The sequence below is a fragment of the Hypanus sabinus genome, chromosome 16 (assembly GCF_030144855.1).
Source record: "Hypanus sabinus isolate sHypSab1 chromosome 16, sHypSab1.hap1, whole genome shotgun sequence".
Classification (NCBI taxonomy): domain Eukaryota; kingdom Metazoa; phylum Chordata; class Chondrichthyes; order Myliobatiformes; family Dasyatidae; genus Hypanus; species Hypanus sabinus.
In genome coordinates this window covers 45,814,790-45,842,214 of record NC_082721.1, presented here as the reverse complement: position 1 = coordinate 45,842,214, position 27,425 = coordinate 45,814,790, and the positions used below count along the sequence as shown (strand labels likewise).

Genomic DNA, 27,425 nt, shown 5'->3' with positions numbered 1-27,425 from the left:
TCACTTCTGCCCCCTGATACTCTTGAATTTCTGGGATACTGCTAATCTCCTACAGTGAAGACTGACACAAAATACTTATTAAATCTGCCTGACATTTCTTTGTTGCCATTACTGCCTCTCCAGCATCATTTTCCAGCAGTCTAATATCCACTCTCACCTCTCTTTTACTCTTTATAAATGTCTGGAAAAAAAATCTTTTGTTATCCTTCGATATGCTTGACTAGCTTACCTTCATATTTCATCTTTTCTCTTTTTTTAAGTTGTCTTCTGTTGGTTTTTAAAAGCTTTCTAATCCTCTAACTTCTTACTTTTTTGCCATACTTTTATGCCCTCTATCTTGCTTTTATGCTGTATTTGACTTCCCTTGTCACCCACGGTTGTGTCACCCTCACTTTAGTATATTGGGATGGTGGGATAATTTGAGATGTATCTATCCTGTGACTTCCAAATTCCCCCCTGCCCCCCAAAACTCCAGCCATTGCTGTTTTGCCATCAACCCTGCTAGTATTCCTTTTCAATCAACTTTGGCCAGCTCCTCTCTCATGCCACTGTAATTTCCTTTACTCCACTGTAATAGTGATACGTCTGACTTTATCTTTTGCCTCTCAAACTACAGGGTGAATTCTATCATTATGATTACTGCCTCCTAAGGTTTCCTTTACCTTAAGCTCCCTAATCAAATCTGGTTCATTACACAACACCCAATCCAGAATAGCAGATCCCCTAGTGAGCTCAACCACAAGCTGCTCTAAAAAGCCACCTTATTGACCTATTTTATTACAATAATGTGTTGCATAAACAGAAATGCTTTATTAAGTGGTGTCTTGCAGAACTTCCCAAGGCATTACAAGGCAATAAGCCACTTTTTGGAGCCTATTAGTAATAGTATGTTGTAACTTTGATGGCTATTTTGCTTACAGTCCACTCCACAAACACCACACTTACAGTGAGTAGTTAACCTGTTTTAGTGCAATGGAATGTTTTATTTTCATCTAAGAGCCATTTGTTATTCTATTCTTATATTTTCAACTCACCACTTACTGCCCCTGGTTTATTCTTAAGTGTTGATATGGATTTGTCTTTAATCATTAATAGTGTGAGTGCATTTGATAATAAAACCTAACCCTATCCAGATTACTGACTTTAGTTAAATGCCATTTACAGAAAAGGTAGATCTGAATATCTGAAAATACCTTCAAAAGTGAAATTAAACTGTAACTGTTGAATACATAAGAAATCATTACCATTTAGCTGTACATTGAAGGGGTTGAAGATGAAGACAAGGCTTTTGAATTGAATATTTTAGAAAGAGATGTAAATGAATGATGGGTGTTTGAAGCTTGCTTGTACTACAGGATTAGAATTGGATTCATAGTCACTGACAATAGTCATGAAATGTGTGGTTTTGCAGCAGAAGTACAGTGCAGACATAACATTATTATGTTACAATAAAAATAAATTCTTCAAACAGTAAGAGTGTTCATGTACTATAAGGAAATTCAATGGTAGAGTTCCTAAAATGTTGAGTGTGGGTTTTCAGGCTCCTCTCCCTCCTCCTTGATGGTAGTAATGAGAAGAGGGCATGCCTCTGGTGGTGAGGTGCCGTAACAATGGGTGTCACTTTCTTGAGATACCACTTTTGAAGATGACCTCAGTGTTGGGAGGCTTGGGCCCATGATGGAGTTGACTGAATCTGTAACCCTCTGAAGCCTCTTACGATTCTGTGCATTGGTGCCTCTATTTTTTCAGTAATGCAACCAGTCAGAATGTTCAACATGGTACATTTGTAGAAATTGGATAGAGTGTTTGGTGACATACCAAATCTCCTCAAACTCCAGATTAGCCGCTGACATGCCTTCATCATGATTGCATCAGTATGTTGGGCTCAGGATAGATCCTCTGAGTTAATGATGCCCAGGAATTTGAAACTGCTTACCCTTTCCACAGCTGACCCTTCATTCAGGATTAGTGTCTTTTCTCCCAACTTCCCCTTTCTGCAGTCCATTATCAGGTACATAGAGTGCATGACATAACTTTAACCTAAGAAAAGTGTTTTAACAATTAATTATTTCAGTAGTGGAGGGGTTACTGTTAGAACAGGAGAAAACAAGTGGTCCAGAGAGAATGTAGGAATTGAAGCATAGCTCAGAGATCAAACAGAATGCCTAGATTATGCAGTTTATTTCCCAAAATCTGAGTAAAGCAGCAGATATAGAAACATGCCCTATCAAGGGACTATATCTTGCGCTAGGTTTTGATAACATGTAAATTCATTAGTAAGTTGCACCCTTTCAGGCACAATTTCTGTTCTATTTAGTATGTCAGATGGTATTCAAAATTATGTAGGATATTGGTAAACTGGATGATTCAGTAAGTAGAACAGATAGAATAAAGATAATTATAAAAATCTGGATGGGAGATGAGAAATACTTTTATACAATGTGTTTTTATTATGTTGAGTGTTTCTCAGGAATAGTGATGAATTAAGAGTTAGAAATAGATTTTAAAGTGAAATTGGACATTGAAAAGGAAATATTTATTGATCAGCAGAGTAAAATAACAGGGACAACAGCATTACAGACAGGGTGGCCACGTTCATTGGAAAAATCTCAGTTGCTCAGAGTTTCACCTTTTGCAATGGTGAGATATGAGGATTAATGTAAAGACAATGAAAGGGAGCTAGTAAAGTGGTGAAATCTAGTAGTAGAATATACAGGGCCATTACAATCGCCCTGCTAAAAATATTCTTCAATGTTCCTTTTATTCTATTTGTGAGGATCTTGAACAAATGTTCTAATCTATTTATTGAGCATTTGAAATAGTTCCTATTCACATCATCAACCTTCATAATGTTCTGATAAAGACCATAAAAATTGTTATTTGTCTAAAATTACTGAAGTGCTATACCTGCCCATTTATCTCCTCCCTCACCTCCATTCAGGGTCCCAAACAGTCCTTACAGGTGAGGTAACACTTCACCTGCAAATCTGTGAGGTTGTCTACTATATCCAGTGTTCCCGGTGCAGCCTCCTCTGCATTGATGAAAACTGACATAAATTAGGGGACCACTTTGTTGAGCACCTTTTCCTGGTGGCCAACCATTTTAATTCTTATCCCCATTCCCATTCCAACATGTCAGTCCATGGTCTTTTTTCCCATGATGAGGCCACTCTCAGGGTGGGGAAGCAACACCTCATATTTCTTCTTGGTAGTTTCCAAATTGATAGCATGATCATTGATATCTCGTCAGGTAAAAATTCTTCCTTCTATTCCCTGTTCTGGTCTCTTATCTCTTCTCCCCATCTCCCCTACTGCCCCTCCTACTGATAGGAGGTGCACTCTCCTCCTATCAGTTTCCTTCTTCTCCAGCCCTTCACCTTTCCCACCCACCTGGCTTCGTCTCTCACCTTATAGCTAGTCCTTCTTCCCTTCCCCCACCTTTGTATTCAGACGTCTTCCCCATTCCTTTCCAGTTCTAAGGAAAGGTCTCAGTCCAAAACGTCTACTATTTATTGATGTTGCCTGACCTGCTGAGTTCCTCCAGCGTGATGTTTGTGTCGCTTTGAATTTCCAACATCTGCAGAAACTCTTGTGTTTATCTAGCCCATTGATGTATCTAAAAATAATTCCAATTTATTTGGTGTCTCCTGATACTTGTCTCAAATCCTTGTTAAGACTGCAGTAGTGTCTTTTTCTAAGATTCAGGCCCTTTTTAAAGTAGGGTGTCTAAACTGTAAGTAACCAGCATTGCATAAAATTTAGGAGGAGCAGTTGGCCATTTGATCTCTTAGCCTCAAAAATCATGGTTGATGTGATCTATAAATTTACCTGCAATTTCCTGCCCAATTCTTAAATCATTGATTTCAGTGTTGTGCAAAAATCACAAAGGTGAGTTTATTGTCATGTGTACAAGTGCATATATGCCCACATGTAATGTAAAACTTCGTTGCAGCAGCATTGCAGGAATTTGGTATATAAGCAACATTTGGAAGAAAAACATAATTTGTACACAGTTTCTACAAAAACAAAACATAGAACAAAAATAGTCCATTTTAGGGCAAAATGATCAAAGTGGTTGTAGTGTTGCTAAACTATCTCAGCAATCAATATATTTAATTTCTCAACATTGCAAATGGTCCACACTTTGTTCTGTGTTTAAGCATCCTAGTTCTTGACCCTCTCACAGTCTCAACTGTGTCAGCCCCTAAGAATCTTTTGAGTTTCAAGAAGATCGCCTTTCATTCCTTAAATGTAAGGCTTGGGCCCATGATGGAGTTGACTGAATCTGTAACCCTCTGAAGCCTCTTACGATTCTGTGCATTGGTGCCTCCATTTTTTCAGTAATGCAACCAGTCAGAATGTTCAACATGGTACATTTGTAGAAATTTGATAGAGTGTTTGGTGACATACCAAATCTCCTCAAACTCCAGCTTAGCCGCTGACATGCCTTCATCATGATTGCATCAGTATGTTGGGCTCAAGATAGAGTTAAAGGCTCATTAAATACAGAAGGCAGTCTCATCATTCTATCAATCTACTGAACCTTTACTGATATACTTCCAAAGCAAATATATGATCCTTAAATTAGCAGACTAGAACTGTACACAGCACTTTGGGTGTAACCTCACTAAAGCCCTATAATTATAGATTCATCACTCTTGTACTCTGTACCCTTTAAATACAGGCAAAATTTCCACATATCTTTCTAATTGTTTGTTATACCTGCATATTAACTTCCCTTGTCCTTTGCCCACAGCCCTGTGAACCTCAATATTAAACTGTCTTTGCACTGTTTAAGTATTGTTTTGCTTTTATAGATGACTTGCTAATTTATTAATTAATATCCTATCTATCTTCTGCCGGTATTACTATTTTAAGTAATGCACACAAAATGCTGGAAGAGCTCAGCAGGCCAGGCAGCATCTATGCAAAAGAGTACAGTTGATGTTTCGGCCTGAGGCCCTTCAGCAGGACTGGAGAAAAAAAATGAGTAGAGTTAAAAGGTGGGGGAGGGGAGGGAGAAGCACAAGGTGAATGGTGAAACCTGGAAGGGAGGGTTGAAGTAAAAACCTGGGAAGTTGATTGGTGAAATAAGTACAGGGCTGGAGAAGGGGGAATCTAATAGGAGAGGACAGAATGGGTAGGCAAGGAGGTAGGGTGAGAGAGGGAAAAGGGGATGGGGAATGGGTAATTAACAGGCCCAAGGTTTGGAAATGGATGGACAAATTAGGACAATAGGCAAAGAAGTGGTAGATGGGATATAGTGTAGGAAAGTACCTGGAGTTTCAAAGCATGAGTGAAGATCTTACTGAATTTTACCAAATGTTGAAAGGCCTAGATAGAATGGTAGAGTCTGGGACCAGAGGCTACAGCCTCAGAATAGAGGGATGTCCCTATAGAACAGAGACAAGGAGAATTCTCTTTAGCCAGAAGATGGTGAATCTGTGGAATTCATTACCACAGATGGCTGTGGAGGCCATGTCATTCAGTATATTTAAAGTGGAGGTTGATATATTCAGTGGCCATTTTATTAGATATAGACCATAAGATATAGGAACTCCCTCCAACTCTGCATCAAGGCTGCCTGCTTCTACTTTTCATTAAACTTAATGCCAGAGAGAATATTTTTTACCTTGTCTCTGACTTTTTTTGTGTTTAGTTGTTGGCAAGAGGTGAGGGGGAAATTTTGAAAGGAAATCTACATGGCAAGTTTTGTTACATAGAGAGTGGGAAGTGCCTGGAAAGCACTGGCAAGCAAAGAGGTGGGAGCAGATTCGATAGCAACATTTAAAATATTTAAACTGACACATGAACTGGCAGGAAATTGTGGGGTGTAAACCTTGTGCAGGCAGATGTGCTGATTAAATTGGCATCATTGTCAGCACAGACTTTGTCAGCCAAAGAGCTCCAGTTCTGTGCTGTATTGTTCTATGTTCTATGAAATTCCATCCACTTTTCTATAGGATATAACAAAAAGTTTGCTGCAGATCTCCCAATTTTTGTTCCAATTCACCACTCCTACAGTCTCCCTGTAACTTATTGTCATTGCATCGTACCAGGATTCTTGTACTATCACAACATCTTTGTTATCTATTTAATCATATCTCTGGCTCTGTCTTTATACAGTGATGCTAGGAAGTCTGTGAACCCTGTAGAATTTTTTATTTCTGCGTTAATATGACCTAAAATGTGATCAGTTCTTCAAGTAAGTCTTAAAACTAGATAACGAGAACCCAATTAAATAATTAACACTAAAAACATTATACTTGTTAATTTATTTATTGAGGAAAAATGATCCAGTATTACATATATTTGTTGGAAGAAGTATGTGAACCTTTAGGGTAATACCTTCTACAAAATCTATTTGGAGTCAGGTGGGAGTCAGATGAGATTGGATGAGTGGGTTGTAGAAGTGCCCTGCTCTATATAAAAAAGACACACAGTCAGGTTACTGACAGAGCCTGCTCTTCTCAAGAAAGAACTGTTTATGTGCACCATGCCTCGATCAAAACAAGTATCAGAGGACCTTCTTAGAAGAATTGTAGAGATACATGAAGCTGGAAAAGGCAACAAATGCATTTCTAAAGACCCGAGTGTTCATCAGTCCACAGTAAAAGAAGTTGTCTACAAATGGAGGAAATTTAGTATTTTTGCTACTCTCCCTAAGAGTGGGCATCCTGCAAAGATGACATCAAGAGCACAATGTGTAATGCTGAAGGAGGTGAAAAAGAACCCAAGGGTAACAGCAAAAGACCTGCAGAAAGCTCTAGAACTTGCTAAAGTCTCTGTTCATGTGTTCACTATAAGAAAAAACACTGAACAAGAATGGTGTTCATGGAAGGACACCACGGAGAAAACCACTGCTCTCCAAAAAACATTGCTGCACATCTCAAATTTGCAAAGGACTACCTGGATGTTCTACAATGATTCTGGGACAGTGTTCTGTGGATAAGTGAGTCAGACGTTGAACCTTTTGGCAGAAATGCACAATGCTATGTTAAGAGTGTTACGATCCCCGTAACTGGGTCACTTACCAGCAAGGATAGAGAGGTCCGTTGAAATCTGATGATACTATTTTTAACAGTATTTATTGGTAAAAATACACAAAAATAATATCAATGCAAATATACAGATAATATACGCCGTCAATACTAAATCTAAAAGTGCGGGTATATTAATAATCAATAAGAAATAGCTCTATCGTTGTCTAGGGGATAATGTATTGTCCGATGGAAATATAAAAGTCACTCAGTTCATGCAGGCTGCAGCCTTTGGGGACCGCTGGGTTGCAATGGTTGGAGAGAGAGAGAGAGTTTGGGAAACTTGTCGGCTTTCCTTTTATGATTTTGATCCGTCAGAGTCTCATTGGTGTGGCCGGTCACTTGTGGCCTCTCCTTTAGCTAAGCCGTTCTTCCGTGGTGAGCCCGCCAATCCCGGGCAAGGGAAAGGACGCACACGAGCCCCCCACCGGCTGTCGCTATTAAATGCTGTCACGGGATTTCTAGCGTTTCTCCTGGTGTGTCTAAAGGGGTTGTTCCCCAGACCCTCTTTTATCCTTACTCACAGGGTCTCAGATGTCAATCAGGTTGGGATGATGCAATCCCTTAACCAGCCCACTCTGGTCATCCCCTGAGGGCTTCAATGAATAGTACAGTACTCAATACACAATTCCGTCTCCAAGAGACAATAACCATTATCAATGGTTTTGTTTCACTGAGGCCAGGACACATTCCAAACCTTGTGGATTCTGCGTGTCTCTCTGTCATTTCCTGGGTCCCAGACCCGAATTAATAGCGATCTTGCGATTCTCAAAAAGGAGGGGGGCGACTTCGTACCCTTCGGCCCCTCAGAGTTGTGGCACATTCGTAACAGGAGGGAAGAGGGCACTGCACACCAACACTAAAACTCATCCCAACTGTGAAGCATGGTGGACAGAGCATCATGGTTTGGGGCTACTTTGCTGCCTCAGGGCCTGGACAATTTGCAATCGTTGACGAAACAATGATTTCAAAGCTGTATTAAGATATTTCAGGATAGCAGCCCATCACCTGAAGCTTAATAGTTGGATAATCTAACAAGAGAATGATCCAAAAATCAACAACAGAATGGTTTAAAAAGAAGAAAATTTTGTGTTTTGGAATGGCTGAGTCAAAGTCCTGACCTTAATCCTATAGAAATTTTGTGGAAGGACCTGAAGCAAGCAGTTCATGCAAGGAAACCCACCAGCATCCCAGAGTCCCAGAGTTGAAGCAGTTTTGTAAGGAGGAATGGCTTAAAATTCCTCCAAGCCGATGTGCAGAACTAATCAACACTTACCGGAAATGTTTGTTGAAGTTATTGCTGTACAAGGGGGTCACACCAGTTACAGTTACTGAAAGCAAAGATTCATGTGCTTTTTCCAACAAATATGTGTAATATTGGATTTTTTTCAATAAATAAATGATTTATCTAGTTGTAGGACTTACCAGAAGATCTGAGCACATTTTAGGTCATATTTATGCAGAAATAGAGAAAATTCTACAGGGTTCACAAACTTTCTAGCACCACCATATTATTTTGCACATTATAGATATATGTGAGTACACATGCATATGTATAAAATGTTTGGATATAAATGTTTGCGTACACTACTTTATATATTTTTCTCTAGATTTGGGGAGTTTAGCTGTGCAAGTTGATACTCAATCTTGGTTTTATTCAAAGCTCCTAACATTTCTTTCAATAAACAGTTCTTTTTCAGAATGGATGTATCATTGTCTTCTGATCAAGAGATTCCATCTAGTGCAGAAGAACATGTGGAAGTTGAAGTATCTGTTTTCCAGATAGAAAGGGAGGAACCTGAAGAAGCAATTGTACGAATTAGACTGGGTAATCGATTACGGCAAAGAAGGCGACGTCAGCGTCTTCGTGCTGCTAGAAATGAAGCACAGAGAGTGGAACCATTGCAAAATGGATGTCAATTACAAGTTACTGCAAATGAAACTGAACAACCTGAAACTCATTCGGAGATTTTGCAGTTGAACCAAAAACAGCTTGAAAGCATTCCTAATGGCAACAATGCCGAGTCTTCCACTGTTGAAGATACTGCTAATCAACTGGAAGAAAATAGAGAGACTATCGATTTACGTGACTTTGAGCGAATCCTGAGACGTCGAGAGAGTATACGCTTGAGCCAACGAAGGCGGCGAGAACGTCTTCGTAACTTGAGTCGTAGTCTTGAATCTTCTGATCCACTTGCAAGATGTCGAGTGAGTGTAAAGTTATGTAAACAATGGTGCAAAAATCTTAAATCTATAAATGCTTTTCATTATCTGCATGCAGGGCTATTTTTGGTTCAGTGAGTGCACATGTACATGTATAAAACATGCAATATATTAAACATTTACTTATATCATTGGTGTAATTTTGACTTTGGGTGATGGTTGAAAGAAATAGACAAGGAACATGTGAATTGACATGCTTCCTACACTGTTACTCAGAGTCAAATTATTCCCTTCCATAAATATGATTGAGCTTTTATTCCATATTTTTCTACATAACTACTTTCTCTCTCGATTGTTGTTATGGGCCCTTCCAATGAATGTCATCACACAAACAAAAAATCTGGCCTTCATCTGCCTCTGTATTTCCAGTTCTCACAGGAGGTTTCTAAATTATTCTTCCAAATTACACAAACTAAAACTATCAGTTTAAACAAAACATTAAAAGAAGTTGAGTTACACCCTGAACATCACATCACCAGCTAGGAATTACCAACCACTCCTGTGTTTACCTGACTCAATGTTGACTGATATTCTGTATCCTAAGATGCAGCTATGTGGTCTGGATTGCAGCAAAGAGGCACCAATGCCTGATAACCCTTGACAACCTGTGACAGTCAGTAAGGTTGAGATTAGGAGTCCTGGCTGTAACATTTGTAATTGGTCTGAATAGTGTTTGAGAATCTGTAATATTCAGAGGTGTGTATTAGAACATAGAAGAGTATAGCACAGAAACAGGCCCTTCAGCAATCAATATTGTGTTGAATCAATTAAATTAGCAGTCAAATGGCCAACTAACTAATCCCCTTTACCTACACAATGTCCATGTTTTCCATTTTGCTCGCATTCATGCACCTATTTAAACACCTCATAGAAGTTTCTAACATGTCTGCCTCTACCACCACCTCAGGTAATGCATTCCAGGCACTCTCTATGTGTATAAAATTTGCTTCTCACATCTCCTTTGAAGTTACCCTTCTCTCCTTAAAAGTATGCCCTCTGGTATAAGACATTTCAACCCTGGGGAAAAGTTCTGTTTTTCTACTCTATCTATGCTTCTCATTTCCCCTGTGCCTCCGCCGCTCCAGAGAAAACAACCCAAGTTTGTTCAACCTCTCACAATAGCATATGCCCCCCCTTAATCCAGGCATCATCTTGGTGAACCTCCTTTGCACCCTCTCTAAAGACTCAACATCCTTCCTATAGTGGGGCAACCAGAACTGTATGCAATACTCCAGATGCAGCTGAACTAGAGTTTTATAAAGCTGCAACATAACTTCCTGACTTGAACTCAGCGCCTTGAGTAATAAAGGTAAGAATGCCATATGCCCTGTGAACCACCCTGTCAATCCGTATAGCCACTCACAGGGAGCTATGAACTTGGACATCAAGATCTCACTGCTCTTTAACACTTGTAAGGGTCTTGCCCTTAGCAGTGTACTATTTCTTTATGTTTGACCTACCAAGTTGCAAAACTTCACATTTGGCCCATATAACCATATAGCAATTACAGCATGCAAGCAGGCCATCTCAGCCCTTCTAGTCCGTGCTTACTCTCGCCTAGTCCCACTGACCCGCACTCAGCCCATAACCCTCCATTCCTTTCCTGTCCATATACCTATCCAATTTTATTTTAAATGACAATACCGAACCTGCCTCTACCACTTCTACTGGAAGCTCGTTCCACACAGCTACCACTCTCTGAGTAAAGAAATTCCACCTCATGTTACCCTTAAACTTTTGCCCCCTAACTCTCAACTCATGTCCTCTTGTTTGAATCTCCCCTACTCTCAATGGAAAAAGCCAATCCATGTCAACTCTATCTATCCCCCTCATAATTTTGAATACCTCTATCAAGTCCCCCCCCTCAACCTTCTACACTCCAAAGAATAAAGACCTAACTTGTTCAACCTTTCTCTGTAACTTAGGTGCTGAAACCCAGGTAACATTCTAGTAAATCTTCTCTGTACTCTCTCTATTTTGTTGACATCTTTCCTATAATTCGGTGACATTTAGATGCATTAGAAATTTACTGTGGTGTGTTGGTCAGGCTGCGACATGCAACAAAAAACAACTTGCAACAAATACAAAGAATAAACAATTATATAAAAATAAAGTTAGAGGTTAAACAGATTTGGAATACGGCCTTACCAATGCCTTGAACAATTTTAACATTACATCCCAACTCCTATACTCAATGCTCTGATTTATAAAGGCCAACATACCAAAAGCTTTCTTCACCACCCTTTCCCCATGAGATTCCACCTTCAGGAAACTATGCATCATTATTCCTAGATCACTCTGTTCTACTGCATTCTTCAATGCCCTACCATTTACCATGTATGTCCTATTTGGATTATTCCTAGCAAAATGTAGCACCTCACACTTATCAGCATTAAACTCCATCTGCCATCGTTCAGCCCACTTGTCTAACTGGCCTAAATCTCTCTGCAAGCTTTGAAAACCTACTTCATCATCCACAACTCCACCTACCTTAGTATCATCTGCATACTTACTAATCCAATTTACCACCCCATCATCCAGATCATTAATGTATATGACAAACAACATTGGACCCAGTACAGATCCCTGAGGCACACCACTAGTCACCGGCCTCCAACCTGACAAACAGTTATCCACCTCTACTCTCTGGCATCTCCCATCCAGCCACTGTTGAATCCATTTTACTACTTCAATATTGATACCTAATGATTGAACCTTCCTAACTAACCTTCCGTGTGGAACCTTATCAAAGGCCTTACTGAAGTCCATATAGACAACGTCCACTGCTTTACCCTTGTCAACTTTCCTCGTAACCTCTTCAAAAAATTCAATAAGATTTGTCAAACATGATCTTCCACGCACAAATCCATGTTGACTGTTCCTAATCAGACCCTCTCTATCCAGATAATTATATATACCATCTCTAGGAATACTTTTCATTAATTTACCCACCACTGATGTCAAACTGACAGGCCTATAATTGCTAGGTTTACTCTTAGAACCCTTTTTTTTTAAATTGAGGCCCAATTAAACTCCATCTGCCATTTCTCCACCCATATCTCCAACCGATCTATATTTTTCTTCATTCTTTGCAATTCTTCTATGCTATCACAGCACCACCAATCTTTGTATCATCTGTAAACCTACTAACCCACCCATCTACATTTTCATCCCAGTCTTTTATATACATCACAAACAACAGAGATCTCAGTAGAAATCCCTGCAGAACACCATTAAGCACAGACCTCCAGCTGGAATAAGTCCCTTCCACCATTACCCTCTGTCTTCTATGAGCAAGCCAGTTCTGAATCCAAATGGCCAATTAACTTTGGATCTTAATGTTCTGGATGAGCCTCCCATGAGGGACCTTGTCAAATGCCTTACTAAAACAACTACAGTCTACTTTCATCAATCACTTCACAAAAGAAAACTCTATCAAGTTAATAAGACATGACTTGCCCTGCACAATGACATGCTGGCTCTCTGTAATTGTTCCATGCTCAGAAATCCTATCCCTATGAATTCTTTCCAGTAATCACCCTACCACTGATTTATGAATAACAACGTTAATTTGGCAGGGGAAAGGGAGTGATAGAGATGAGGGTGGGGCAGTTGGTATATTAGCAGATGCAATGTGTAGTCTGAATGTGAAAAAGGGCAGGCAGTTGATAGGCTAAAATTGCAGTCAGTGGGACGAGTTGAAGTGTAAAATGGGGCAAAATAAAAAAGAGTGATGAATATAAGATTGACACTGTTATATTTGAATGTACACAATATATTGAATAAGGAAGTTGATCTTGCAGCACATTCAGAGATTGGCAGGTGCTCATGGCTGAAAGAAGATCATAGTTTGGAGCTTAATACCGTAAATTCCGGTGTATAAGCCGAGAATTTGGCCCTAAATTTTGGTCCTAAAATTAGGGGGTCGGCTTATACAGAGGGTGCCAACTTTAGCAAAACGGATACACGGAAGACAGGTCGTATTTATTGGCTGTCATTGAGTCAAATGTGTTCCACTGTTGACGCATGAATTCTTTGAATGGTTTGTTTAAACTCATGTCTAGTGGCTGGAGCATGGACATGAAACTACTGAGGATGACTGCAATGTCCAATATTTTCAGCTTTCAGTGCTGCTTTTGTCTCACCTGACAAGTGCATTTTGAACATGTCCCAGACAAGTAGCAACTTTTCCTTCCTGAAACCTTCGAGACGTCGACACCACACCTCTTTAACTCACTTCAAGCAACCCACTTCGTCCATCCAGCAGCGTTCTTGAATGTAAACAATACCCCGCAGGAATTTTCTGAGCAATCTTTTTTTTTGTCTCAACACAAGATCATGTCTATTCATAAATCGGGTGTACCAACTTCACGTGGCTTTGAAATTTTCGCTGACCTATCAGTGTTTTTCCTCTCATTTCAACGCTCAAACTCGAATTATTTCTCTGGTAACAATGTAGCTAGACGATCGCTGGTGATTCACTTTTTCTTCCAGTTCTGGCCACTGGCATGTTTTCCCTCAGTTTGTACATTTCATCTTTGGCATTTCCCTCAGTGTGTCTTCTGCCCTTCTCCACTCTCTCACTTGTTTCTCGGTTACACTAAACCTCTTAGCAGCTGCAGAATTATTCGTTCCTTTAGCAAAATCAACAACCTTCAGCTTGAAGCCAGCATCATATCACATTTATTTTAATCTTTTGTACATGGTGGTTGCAAACTCAATACTGAGTACATGTACTGATTCGGCTACCCCGTGTTATATTTTAACAAGATTATGATGGGCACTAAATGGTTTCACGGGGGTTACAGTTCAGAGGATTCTTTTCCTTTGGAAACCTAATCCAAAATTTCCCTCCCTGATTTATTTACTAAGAATTTGCTTATAATGCTCTACAATTTGTAGGCCTGTTTTCTTAGCGGGTACTGGTTCACAAAATTTCCAGGTTCTGGATCTGGCAAAGCTGAGTACCGGCATGTGAGATCTTGTGATCGTTTCTGGTTAAATCAAAAACCTCTACAAAAGGGGTTGGCTTATACAAAGGTAACAAGAAAAAGTCTGGAAAATGGGGGATCGGCTTATACACTGGAATTTATGGTATAACCATATAACCATATAACAATCACAGCACGGAAACAGGCCATCTTGGCCCTCCTAGTCCGTGCCGAACCCTTAATCTCACCTAGTCCCACCTACCCGCACTCAGCCCATAACCCTCCACTCCTTTCCTGTCCATATACCTATCCAATTTTACCTTAAATGACACAACTCAACTGGCCTCTACTACTTCTACAGGAAGCTCATTCCACACAGCTATCACTCTTTGAGTAAAGAAATACCCCCTCGTGTTTCCCTTAAACTTCTGCCCCCTAACTCTCAAATCATGTCCTCTAGTTTGAATCTCCCCTACTCTCAATGGAAACAGCCTGTTCACGTCAACTCTATCTATCCCTCTCAAAATTTTAAATACCTCGATCAAATCCCCCCTCAACCTTCTATGCTCCAATGAATAGAGACCTAACTTGTTCAACCTTTCTCTGTAACTTAATTGCTGAAACCCAGGTAACATCCTAGTAAATCGTCTCTGCACTCTCTCTAATTTATTGATATCTTTCCTATAATTCGGTGACCAGAACTGCACACAATATTCCAAATTTGGCCTTACCAATGCCTTGTACAACTTTAGCATTACATCCCAACTTCTGTACTCAATGCTTTGATTTATAAAGGCCAGCGTTCCAAAAGCCCTCTTCACCACCCTATCTACATGAGACTCCACTTTCAGGGAACTATGCACAGTTATTCCTAGATCTCTCTGTTCCTCTGCATTCCTCAATGCCCTACCATTTACTCTGTATGTTCTATTTGGATTATTCCTGCCAAAATGTAGAACCTCACACTTCTCAGCATTAAACTCCATCTGCCAACGTTCAGCCCATTCTTCTAACCGGCATAAATCTCCCTGCAAGCTTTGAAAATCCACCTCATTATCCACAACACCTCCTACCTTAGTATCATCGGCATACTTACTAATCCAATTTACCACCCCATCATCCAGATCATTTATGTATATTACAAACAACATTGGGCCCAAAACAGATCCCTGAGGCACCCCGCTAGTCACCGGCCTCCATCCCGATAAACAATTATCCACCACTACTCTCTGGCATCTCCCATCTAGCCACTGTTGAATCCATTTTATTACTCCAGCATTAATACCTAACGACTGAACCTTCTTAACTAACCTTCCATGTGGAACTTGGAACCTAATATCTATGGATACACATTGTATCAAAAGGACAGGCAGGTAGGCAGAGGGGGTGGCTGGCTCTTTTGGTAAAAAACGTGAAATCAAACCCTAAGAAAGAGGTGACATAGGATTGGAGGATGTAGAATCCTTGACAGTAGAGTTAAGAAACTGGAAGGGTAAAAAGACCCTGATGGGAGTTATGTACTAGCTTCTGAATAGGAGCTCGGGTGTGGGATATACATTACAATGGGAGGTAGAAAAGGCATGTAAAAGGGGCAATGTTATAATAATACAGGGGATTTTAATATACAGATAGAGTAGGAAAATCATGTTGGTACTGGATCCTAAGAAATGGAAGTTGTAGAATGCCTGCGAGGTGGCTTTTTAGAGCAGCTTGTGGTTCAACCCACTAGGGGAAAGGCAGTTCTGCATTGGGTGCTGTGATTTGATTAGGGAGCTTAAGGAATAGGAACCCTTAGGAGACAATGTTCATCATATGATAGGATTCACCCTGCAGTTTTAGAGGGAGAAGCTAAAGTCAGAGGTATCAGTATTACAGTAGAGAAAAGGGAAGTACAAAGGCATGAGAGAGCAGCTGGCAAGGTTGATTTTAAGGGGACACTAGTAGAGACGACAGCAGAACAGCAATTTCTGGAGTCTCTGGAGACAATTTAGAAGGTGCAGGATAGATATATCCCAAAGATGAAGTATTCTAAAGGGAGGATGAGGCGGCCTTGGCTGACAAGAGAAGTCAAAGACAGCATAAAAGCAAAAGTGAGGGCATTCAATATAGCAAAAAATAGTGGGAAGTTAGAGGATTAGGATGCTTCTAACAAACAACAGAAGACAACTAAAAAGCCATCAGAAAAGAAAAGATGAAATATGAAAGAAAGCTAGCCAATAAACATAAAAGCATACCAAAAGTATTATTAGATATATATTGAGAGGTGAGAGTAGTTATCGCACTGCTAGAAAATGACACTGGAGAGGTACTAATGAGGAATAAAGAAATGGTGGATGAACCTTATATTCCATTAATTATATTCCATTAGTCTCTATTGAGGAAGGTACTAGCAGAATGCCAGAAATCCAATTGTGTCGGGGCAGAAGTGATTGTAGTTGCTGTTACTAAGGAGAAGATGCTTGGGAAGCTGAAAGGTCTGAAGGTTGATAAGTCAGTTGGACCAGATGGACTTCATCCCAGTGCTCTAAGAAAGGTAGCTTAAGAGATTGTAGAGGCATCAGTAATGATCTTTTCAAGAATCCCTAGATTCTGGAATTGTTCCAGAGGTCTATAAAATTGCAAATGTTGCTGCATCTTTAAGAAGGGAGAGAGGCAGAAGAAAGGAAATTATTTCTAGCATCTGCAAAATTTCTTGTGTTTATGATTTGCTGCTCCACTGCGAAGTCTCTTTAATGGATGCCTACCCTGAAGAAGTTTATGTCTTCTCTTTGACAGGAGTTCAGTGAAACGGTCTCCCGCTGCTCCCCCTCTGTGATACCTACTGCCCTCTCACACTTTGACCATATACTCACCCAGTCTCGTTACCACAGCTATGTCCTCTTACCTCTGCTCACCTGCCTATCATCTCCACCTGGTGACCTCCTTCCCTTTATCTGATGGTACACTTTCCTCCTATCCTTCATCTCCAGCCATTTACCTTTTCGTCCCACCTGCCTTCACCAATTACCTTCTAGCTATCCTTCTTGCCCTCCCCCTACTTTTTTTATTCTGGCATCTTTCCCCTTCCTTTCCACTCCTGTGAAGAAGGGTCTTGGGCCGAAATGTCGACTGTTTATTCATTTTTATGGATAATGTCTGTCTTGCTGAGTTCCTCCAGCATTTTGTGTGTGTTGCTTTGGGTTTCCAACGTCTGCAGAATTTCTTGTGTTTAAAAATTATAGGCCAGTTAGCCTGACATCAGTGTTTGGGAAGATGTTGGAGTCCATTATTAAGGATGAAGTTTTGGGGTACTTGGAGAGTCATAATAAAATAGGTCAAATTTAACATTGTTTCCTTGAGGGGAAACCTTGTCTGATAAATCTGTTGGAATTCTTTGAGGAAATAACAGATGCAGGATAGACAAAGGAGAGTCAGTGGATGTTGGACTTGATATTTCAGAAGGCCTTTGACAAGGTGCCACACGTGAGGCTGCTTAACAAGATAAGAGCTTATGGCATTACAAGAAATATACTAGCATGGATAGAATATTGGCTGACTGGCAGGAGGCAAAGTGTGGGAATAAAAAGTGCCTCTTCTGGCTGGCTGCCCGTGATGAATGTGGTTTTGCAGGGGTCGGTATTGGGACCACTCTTTCATATTATATGTCAGTGATTTGGATGACTGAATTGATGGCTTTGTGGCCAAGTTTGTGGACAATGCAAAGGCAGGTAAAGGGGAAGGTAGCATTGAGAAAGCAGGGAGTCTGCAGAAGACTGCGAGCTAAGAAACACTCCTCATACATTAACCCTTCCATTCTGTGAATCATTAGCGTGAACCTTTTTTGCGCGCTCTCCAATGCCAGCACATTTTTTTTAGGTAAGAGCCCATCACTGCGCACAATACTCCAAATGCAGTGTGATCAATGCCTTATAAAACCTCAGCATTGCATCCTTGTTCTTATATTCTAGTCCTCTTCAAATGAATGTTATCATTACATTTGCCTTCCTTACTGCTGACTCAACCTGCAAGTTAACCTTTAGGGAATTCTGCACGACGACTCCCAAGTCTCTTTCTTAATTTGAGTTATAATTTTTCTCCCCATTTAGAAAATAGTCTATGCCTTTATTCTTTCTACCCAAAGTGAATAACCATGTATTTCCCTACACTATAATCCATCTGCCACTTCTTTGCCCTTTCTCCAATCCATCCAAATCCTTGTTGAGACTCCCTGCTCCCTCAACAATTTTTGCCCGTCCACCTTGTCTTCAAACCATTCACTCCATCATCCAAATCTTTGACATGTGACATGAAAAGAAGTGGTCCCAAAGCCAACCCCTGCAGAACACTACTTGATACTGGCAGGTAACAGACTAGGCCTCCTTTATTCCAGTTCTTAGCCTCCTGCCAATCAGACAATCCTCTGTCCATTAGTATCTTTGCCTATATTATCATGGGGCTTATTTTGTAAACCTGCCTCATGCGTGGCAACTTGTCAAAGGCCTGAAAATCCAAGAAAACAACATCCACTGGCTCTACTTTTTCTATCCTGCCTGTTATGTCCCCTAGGAGAATTCCAACGGATATGTCAGGCAAGATTTCCCCTTCAGGAATGTGAAATATCAAAATAATCCAAACTTATTTTTAAGAGTAACATCTTTGTACCTTAAATCTTTGACCTTTAAGCCTCATTGGAACTTTCAGGTCCAAGACATTATACTCGGGAATTCCAGCAAGATTAGGTTTTACTGCTATAATCTCAACAGCAGGATAGCTTTGTGAATGAAGCAGAGCAAAAAAATTTAAACATTAAGATAGTAGTTTTGTATATTTTTAAAATGATGTATTGGTGTGTATCTGTAAGAATGGATGAAATGTCTGCTCTGGTTTCAATTTGTTTTGTTTTTGATTCCATGAACTTTGAAAGGAGAGAAAGTGAGCCATGACGTAGGGATAAAGAGAAATTGAAATTGGAGCAGTTGGGCTAAGCAAGGGAAAATAGTCCATAAAATGATGTTATTTCAGTTAAAACCTGTTAATGAAGTTGCAATTTCAGTTGTTGTTGCGTTTTATGTTGCAGCTTTTATATATCGCAGCTTTTTATGTTGTAGCTTTATAACACTTAAATTGCATCTAAGTAGTCTGTGATCTACATTTTGGTGGTGTTTTATCGAGCCAGTTGAGTGATATGGCGCTTCGCTGTCTCTGAGGGAGTTCTGGGAGAATTCGAATGAAATGTTTGGCCTCAAGGCCAAGAAGCCGGAGTGAGTTCACATTATGATGTGCTTCTTTTTTTGTTGTTATTTTGGGTGACTTTGTATCAGCATGGCCTTCAGATAAAGAACACTGAGTATGTTTTGACTCTTTCGATTTTGTGTTTTCTCGCTTGTTTTATTTGTTGCCAGTTGCATGATTTTTTTTCTGTGTGGGGGAGGGAAAGTTTGCTGTTTCTCCAATTCAATTCAAGTTTAATTGTCATTTAACCATATATAGTCAAGTTCATTTTAAATCTTCAGTCAGCACAGCTGCCCTACACTGCTCCTGGTAGATGGCTCAGATGTCTCTAGCGGCTGAAAAGCAAGCAATCTCGTGGCTTTAGACCTAAGTCCATTGAGTGCCACTAAAAAATCTTCAGTCAGTCGCAACAGAGTTTGTCTTCTGCTGAGTGAAGCTGGGAGGGCAGCTCCGACTGTGTACAGACACCGTGCCACACCACCCCCAGTAAAGTGCAATGGCTTCGTCCTCTCATTCTGGGTGGCTGCAAACAGGCGACACCTTGACTTTCAGGCCTAGTCCTCCCTAGCCCCCCTTCATCTGCCCCTGATTACATCCAATAAGTCCGTGAATCAAACTTGTGGCATAGCAGCTTAACAATGTCTAAAGGGGTCTTGTAATTGCAAGAAAAGCGATCATGATGGCCACTTGCTATTTGACTGTACACCTCCATCGACTCAGACAGCAGCTCCTTAATTTTCTCCACTAGTGTGCAACCTGCTGATGGCGTAGACATGCAGTCCTCTGTTTCTAAATTCTGAACTTACACTCTACGTATACCGCTGCTAATAAGTCAGTGTAATGAAATGGGGAATGTAGTTGTCAATATAGTTTGGGCTTTGGAATTTGTAATGAAAAGTATGGTCAAAATGTGTGACTTTCAATTCGTATGCCTAGATCCAGTTAGCTGTTGAGCAGCAAACTATCAGCAAGCCAGGCAGCATCTGTGGTGGTGGTGGTGGGGGGGAAGAATAGTCAATATTGCGGGTTGGACATGAGGACTGAAAGTAGAGTGGTGAGCTTAGGAGGAGTGAAAGGTAACTGGCAGGTGACAGGAAAGGTGGAGGAGTTGAAAGACAGTAGCAGGAAGATGATAAGTGTGTCAGACAAGGAGAAAATAAATAGACAAGAAAGATTGAGAACTAGATGAAAGAAGCTAGGGGGAAGATTGGAGACAGATGCTGAAAAGTGATAAGCAGGAACACAAAATTCTAATTCTGCTCTACTGACCACTATACATAGTATTGGTTGCCTATCCGGAATAGACTGAGAGAAGTCTTTGTATTAAAATCTGTGTGTACTAAGTTCTCTGCCTTCTGAAAATAAAAAATGCAGTGTCTGATTTAAGCTTTGCTAATTTTATACTACCTGTTCATTTTCATGAGAACAGTGGTCAGCCAGCACTGACCATGTTGTTAATTAACTGGACAAATCAGTTTGGAGTCAATTTTATGGGTGATATTATTCTGTTAGTTACTCTGCACCCATTAAAGAGGAGGCACACTATAGCTGGTGGTTGGTGCTGTCTGCTTTTCTGCAATGATCTGAAAAACAAAGAAGAACGGCACAACACAGGAGAAGGCACGAGGTTTTCAGTTGCAGCAAACTGCAAAAGACATTCTGTGTCTTAACCATAACCAGGAGGCTGTGCAGCTATTTGTCAAGAAAGTGAAAGATCTGGAGGAGAGCATTTGATGTTAACCCTGGGAGACGAGTCTCAAGGACTGAATGCATTGCCACAAGGAGTTCAACTTCATCACACTTGTCAAGGTCTGTGAGTAATTTTTAAATGAAATATCTTATATTTATAAACTTCTTATTTTTTTATTTCACTCTGTCTCTGTTTGTTTTGCCAACGGTCTTGATTAATCAAGACTCATTCCTAACATCTAGCTTTGATGTTGCTAGGTTGGAGGTGTTGTGGTTAGTGTAGATTGTTGTAGGTTACAACAGGACATTGACAGGATGTAGGGCTAGGCTGAGAAGTGGCAGATGGTGTTCAATCTATAAAAAGTATAAAGTGTTACATTTTGAAAGGTCAAAATTTAAGGCAAAATACAGGATTAATGGCATGATTCTTATCAAGGTGGAGAATCATAGGGATCTTGAGATCCACATCCAATAACCCCTCAAATTTGACTTGAAAATTGATATGGTGGTTAAGAAGGCATATGGTGTGTTGGCTTTCATTAGTTGAGAATTGAGATCAAGAACTGTAAGTTAATGATTCAGCTCTATAAAATTCTAGTTAGGCCACACTTGGAGTATTGTGTTCAGTTCTAGCTACTACATTATAGAAAGGGTGTGGAAACTAGAGTGCAGAGGAGTTTTACCAGGAAGCTGGGCGAATAAGAGAGAATATATTATGGAAAGGTTAAGTGAGCTAGGGCTTTTTACTTTGGAGCAAATGAGGATAGGAGCTGACTTAACAGAGGTTCATTAGATGATAATAGATTCGACAGCTAGCAGCTTTTTCCCGGCAGGGAGTTGGCTAAAACAAGAGGGTGTGATTTTAAGATGATCAGAGGGAAGTATAGGTGGGATGCCTGAGGAAGGTTTTTTACACACAGAGTGGAGGATGTGTAGAACATGCTGCCAGGATTGGTGGTAGAGGTAGATAGATTAGGGGCATTGAGAATTTTTAGATAGGCATATGAATGAAAGAAAATTGAAGGGACATGTGGAAGGGAAGTGTTAGACTGACCTTAGAATAGGTTAAAAGGTTGGGACAACATAGTGAGTCAAAGGGTCTATTCTGTACTCCACTGTTCTGTGTTCTGTGCTGCAGTTTTCATACTGGTATCTCATAGTCTAAACACAGTGAAGTATTCATCCACGATAACTACATTGACCAAACAAGTTGCATGGCACTGAATTTCACACTTCTCTCTCTCACTCTTGCAGGGCAAAGTGGTGAAGATGCAGAAGGAACTAACTAAAGCAGACAGGCATGCTTGTGTGCCACAGTCATCATTGAAGGAGACAATACAGACCATTATTAGTGTGTCCATTATTTAGGCCTTGGCTCAAAGATAATGGTATTTTCATGCTTGCTTATCACATCCCAAATCTCCCCTGATACATTACTTACTAATTTACAAGTTGTTAATAATATAAAAATGTTTCCCCCCCTCCCCCACCTATCACAACCTTACCATTATCTCTTTTTCATTTCAGATACCCAAGATCAGGCCAAATGAGAAGATAAACTGCTACTCAAGTTCCAAATTGGATTTGACAATACGCATAATTTTGAGTACTGTATAGCATAAGGCAGAATCTGCATATGGTGATAAATCAGGTACTTAATGATACTGCCAAATCATGGATAAGGCAGACAAGATACCAGCAAAACTCCCTTCACTATCAACCAGCATGAAGGTGTCCAATACAAAGCTTTGTACAAAGTTTAAAGCCCATCCTTTCTGCAAGGAAAAGGATGGCTAACTCTGGTCTGCATGGACTGACCTGAACTGAATGGTAGTGCAACCCCAGCTGTAAGATTGGGCTTCAACGCTCATTGCTGCCTGTAAGCAGTTTGTACATTCTCCCCATGACGGCATGGGTTTCCTCCGGGTGCTCTGGTTTCCACCCACAGTCCAAAAACACACAGTTATGATTAGCAAGTTGTAGGCGTACTATGTTATCACTGGAACCATGATGATACTTGTGGGCTCCTCAGCACAATCCCTGCAGATTTGATCTGTTGTAAATTATGCAATTCATTGTATGTTTCGATGTACATGTGACAAATAAAGCTAATCTATAACACAGTGTCAGAAGGCCAACATTCCAGCACCAGCAATACATACAATCTTGCATGATTCCAGTGGTTTAGGCAGTTTCCCAGCTCAGTCCAATCCATGCAGTCCATCTTCTGCCATTTTGGAAAGTACAAAGTGTATCCTGGTGGTCCAGCAATTAATTGGGTTACTAGGATTACCATGGTGCCACTCTTGGTAGAGATTGTGGCTCCATGGAGCGGGGAAGTCTCATCTCTGTCTCTGCCTGTGTCATTGCTGTTGCCTTTCAGCCAGCCACAATTCCTACCACTGCTGTATGGCCACATAGTGTATATGCAGTTGGGTTTTCTTTATCAGGACCTGTTTGAAGTCATTGTTCAAGGTCATCTACAACTCTCCCAATAAACATCATCCATCATTCACCAGCTGTGCTGGCTACTGGAGTGGTTCTGTAAAAGAACATTAGGATGTGCAAAGGCACACCAAAGGCATGGACAAAAATAAATTATTTTTGTTTACATTATGAAATGATTCTGTTCATACATTTGATCTCTATTTTGTATTTGTTCTTGCATTTACTTTTGTGGCCAAGTAAAATTGATCATTGTCATAAAAAAGATGTAGAGTTGTTAGTGAATAAAGGCTGTTGTTATTCTTTTTGCATGAATTAGATTTTTATGGTCAATCCAGAGAGAGCAGGGCAGCACAGGTCACTCTCTTTTGTTTTCTCTTTTTTCATCTTTTCTTTGCCATCAGCTGATGACAAGATTGGCCCTCAAAAAAACATCTTGCTCAGAACAAACCATGCAGTGAAAGCTTCAGGTCTGCTTTTTTGCATTCATTGCACACGCTTCCAGTATGTTGCAGTGATTGTGCACTAAAGTCATCAGTTGTGTTGTAAGGAAACACCAGTGTTTCACTTTCATTTTCCCATGTTTGTTCAATTACAGTGGACTGTTGTGGAATGAAGATAATGTGATTCACTGTCTGCCAGCTGGATGTTGAGGAAATGGAATTCCTTGTGGTTTCTGTGTAGGTCACTGTTGACAAGTGACTTTCTGAAACTAATTTTGATGGCACCCTGCATGCGTTAAGGGAAAACCATAGCATTGCCACCTGTTTTGTCTGTCTCAAAAGGCAGAACAAAATCTAAAGTCCTGAAGAAGATGGCGCCAGTGAACAATGCAATGAAAGGCGACATCCTTCAGACAGTTCTCAAAATTACTTAATTTACTTCCTTCTTCTTTCAATATGATTCAGCTACTGTTGGTACCTGTGATCTACTGTTTGATGATGTATTGAGCAATCTGGCATTTTGTTATCTCAGAGGGAATTTGGTGAGGTTTCGAATGAAGTGTGCGGCCTAGAGGCCATTTCTTGCCAATCTTACCAGTTAAAGCACTGACTCAGGGTGAGAGCAGAAGGCAAGGGGGTGTTTGGCGCTGTCTGCTTGTGAGTGACCAGTCTCTCCCTTACTGCTCCCAGAGGAAGGTGCCTGTATTCAATCAGCACCTCTTGCTCATTGCTGCTGGAGAATGGTGCCAGAGTCTCGAGTCTTGAGGAAGGTTCAATTGATATGGTTTGTGGATTGCGCAATTTGTTGTTTTTCTTTGCACATTGGGGGTTTGATACTTTTCTTTGAATGGGTTCCATGGTTTTCTTTGTTTCATGGCTGTCTGTGGGAGGTGAATCTTTGGGTTGTATACTGCATACATACCTCTTTTTATCACTAATTTTTATTGCAACACCAACGAATTACATTCAATACAACCAGTTGCCAATTACAGTTTGACTGTTTAACCCAGCCATCTCCCAACCCTCATCCCCACATCCCTCTCCAACCCTCTCTCTCCCCCCCACCCCTCTCCTCTCCACCAACCAACTGAATAGTAGAGCATACACAGAGCATTCCTATTTTAACAGAAGATCTTTTGAGTTAGATATCAAATTTGTCCACAGTAAGATTGTGTTTGGTCGTGAATCATTTACTCTTGCTGATGATAATTCCAGGTAAAAAATGTCCAAAAAGCTCCAAAGCCAGTGAGTACTTGAAATATCATGAGGAGGTTTCCAACGCTGGACTACAATTTTCTTAACTGTATGTAGTCAGGCCTGCCAGCCAGATCTTGAGTATTTTTTTCCATAAGGGAAAGGTGGGAGTCATCATTTAGAAGATGTTCAGTGGGGTTCATTGGTAATTGTACTCCTGTTAGTTCTGTAAGAGTACTGATAACCTACCTCCACAAACCAAAAACCCCTGGGACATTCCCATACAACATATATAAAAGAGCCAATGGTTCCGTGGGGGCAAAATGAGCAATATGGGTCAGGAACCAGTCCCATTTGATGTCTAATTCTTGGTGTTAGATATGCTCTATGACAAAATTTTAAATGTATATACCGATGATTTGGGTTTTTCGAAGCACTGGCAGCATTATCCCAAATCGCATCCCGGTCTAAGTCTTGTCCCAATTTAGGTATGTCCCTATCCCAGGCTTTCATTCCTGATGTGGGCATATATTTCTGAGAGTTTCATTTATCATAGATATATGATACCATCTGTCTTGGAGCACTCTGTATCCAACTTAAAATGGGATGGTCCTTTGAATCTGACCTCCAGGGAACCCCGTAAGCTTTCCAAGCTGATCCTTCTCTAAAGTAGAAGTGAGTGTTTATCAATATTACGTTTGTATATCGAGATACTAGTTCTTGAAAGCTGAGGATAGTACTTGCCCCAATACTATCTTGAAGAGTAGTAAAAATACCTTTATCCTCCCAAGTTCTGTTAGTGAATGGTTCCCCCCCCCCCCCAGATAGAATATGATTATTGTTCCATAATGGAGATGATTTGCACCATACGCTTTTAAATTTTAGGAATTTTTCTGCTGCTCTCAACACTTGTAGCATATGGGTTAAAATTGGACCATAATACAAATCACATTTTTTGGTAGATGTACCTATAAAGAGAAAGTACTTCAACCTTATTGGTGCTATTAACTCTTGTTCTGTATTTTTCCATGATGAAACTTTCTCCTCCTCCATCCAATAGCTAAGACTTTTCAATACAAATGCCTAGTGATATAGTTTAAAATTTGGACATGCCAATCCCCCATCCGACTTTGAATTGTAGAGCTGACCACTTTATATTGGGTCATTTACCATTCCAAACATAGCATCGTGGTAAGGAGTCCAGTTTTTGCCAATATCCTGCTGGAAGTGCAAGTGGGATCATTGAGCTGATAAAGTTAATGCGGGGTAAGATGTTCATTTTAATGACTGATATACAGGCTGGGACTGACGCTGGCAGGTGTCTCCATCTATTAATATCTTCTATTTTTTTCAAAATTAAAGAGATTTGTTTTAGTCACAGATGATAGGGAAGTATTAATTTTAATGCCCAAGTAGAGGACCTCATTTGTAACAATAATCTGGGGAGGAAAAGACACTTTATTTTTAACTGTATTAATCAGCATCAGTGCTGATTTTGACAGATTAACTTTGTATCCTGAAAGAAATCCAAATTGCTTCAGTGTTTTTAAAACATAGGGGAGAGTTTGTTGAACATTTGCCATATAAACTAATGTGTTGTCCGTGTAAAGTGATATTGAATGTGATGTTGTACCTATTGTAATAGGGGAGATCTGAGGAGAGTTTCTAATTAAATGTGAATTGGTTCAATAGATATAGTAAAAGTTAAAGGAGACAAAGTGTTCCCTTGTCATGTGCCCCGTCCTATGTCAAACAACTCTGAGAAACTTCCTCCCACACTTACCCGGGCTGAAGGATTAGCATACAGTGAATCATATTGATAAATTTATCGCTGAACTTAAATTCTTTTAGAACTCTCTAAAGATATGGCCATTCAAGGCAATTGAATGCTTTTTCAGCATCTAGAAGTAGCAGGCGGGATTTTATGTGTTGCACTAAATATGTGTAAGAGCCGGCGAATATTATCAGATGTGAGATGTCCCCTGATAAAGCCTGTTTGATCTGGGCTAATTATTTTCCCACTACTGTCTCATGTCTACTGGCTAAGACTTTGGAAAATATCTTGAGGTTGGCATTTATCAAGGAGATTGGACAGTGATAGGCGCACTCCAAGGGGATACTGCATACATACTTTGATAATAAATGTATGTTGAATCTTTGAAATAGTTCTTTCTGAAAAGAGAACCCCTGTGATTAGTATCCAAATTTAAGCAGCAACATACTTTAAGACACTGCAAATATCGTTAACT

General features: G+C 40.2%; 1 protein-coding gene across 2 annotated transcripts in view; it reads left to right on the top strand.

The window, feature by feature from the left end:
- Window positions 1-27,425, top strand: part of LOC132406268 (E3 SUMO-protein ligase PIAS4-like) — a 143,521-nt gene that overhangs the window by 4,877 nt on the left and 111,219 nt on the right. For both annotated transcript variants that reach the window (XR_009516120.1, XM_059991673.1), the window contains exon 2: window positions 8,730-9,248. Coding sequence is in view for 1 of the 2 variants with exons in the window: in XM_059991673.1 (XP_059847656.1) it covers window positions 8,742-9,248 (507 nt within the window). In the remaining variant the exon portion in view is untranslated. The remainder of the gene's footprint in view (window positions 1-8,729; window positions 9,249-27,425) is intronic.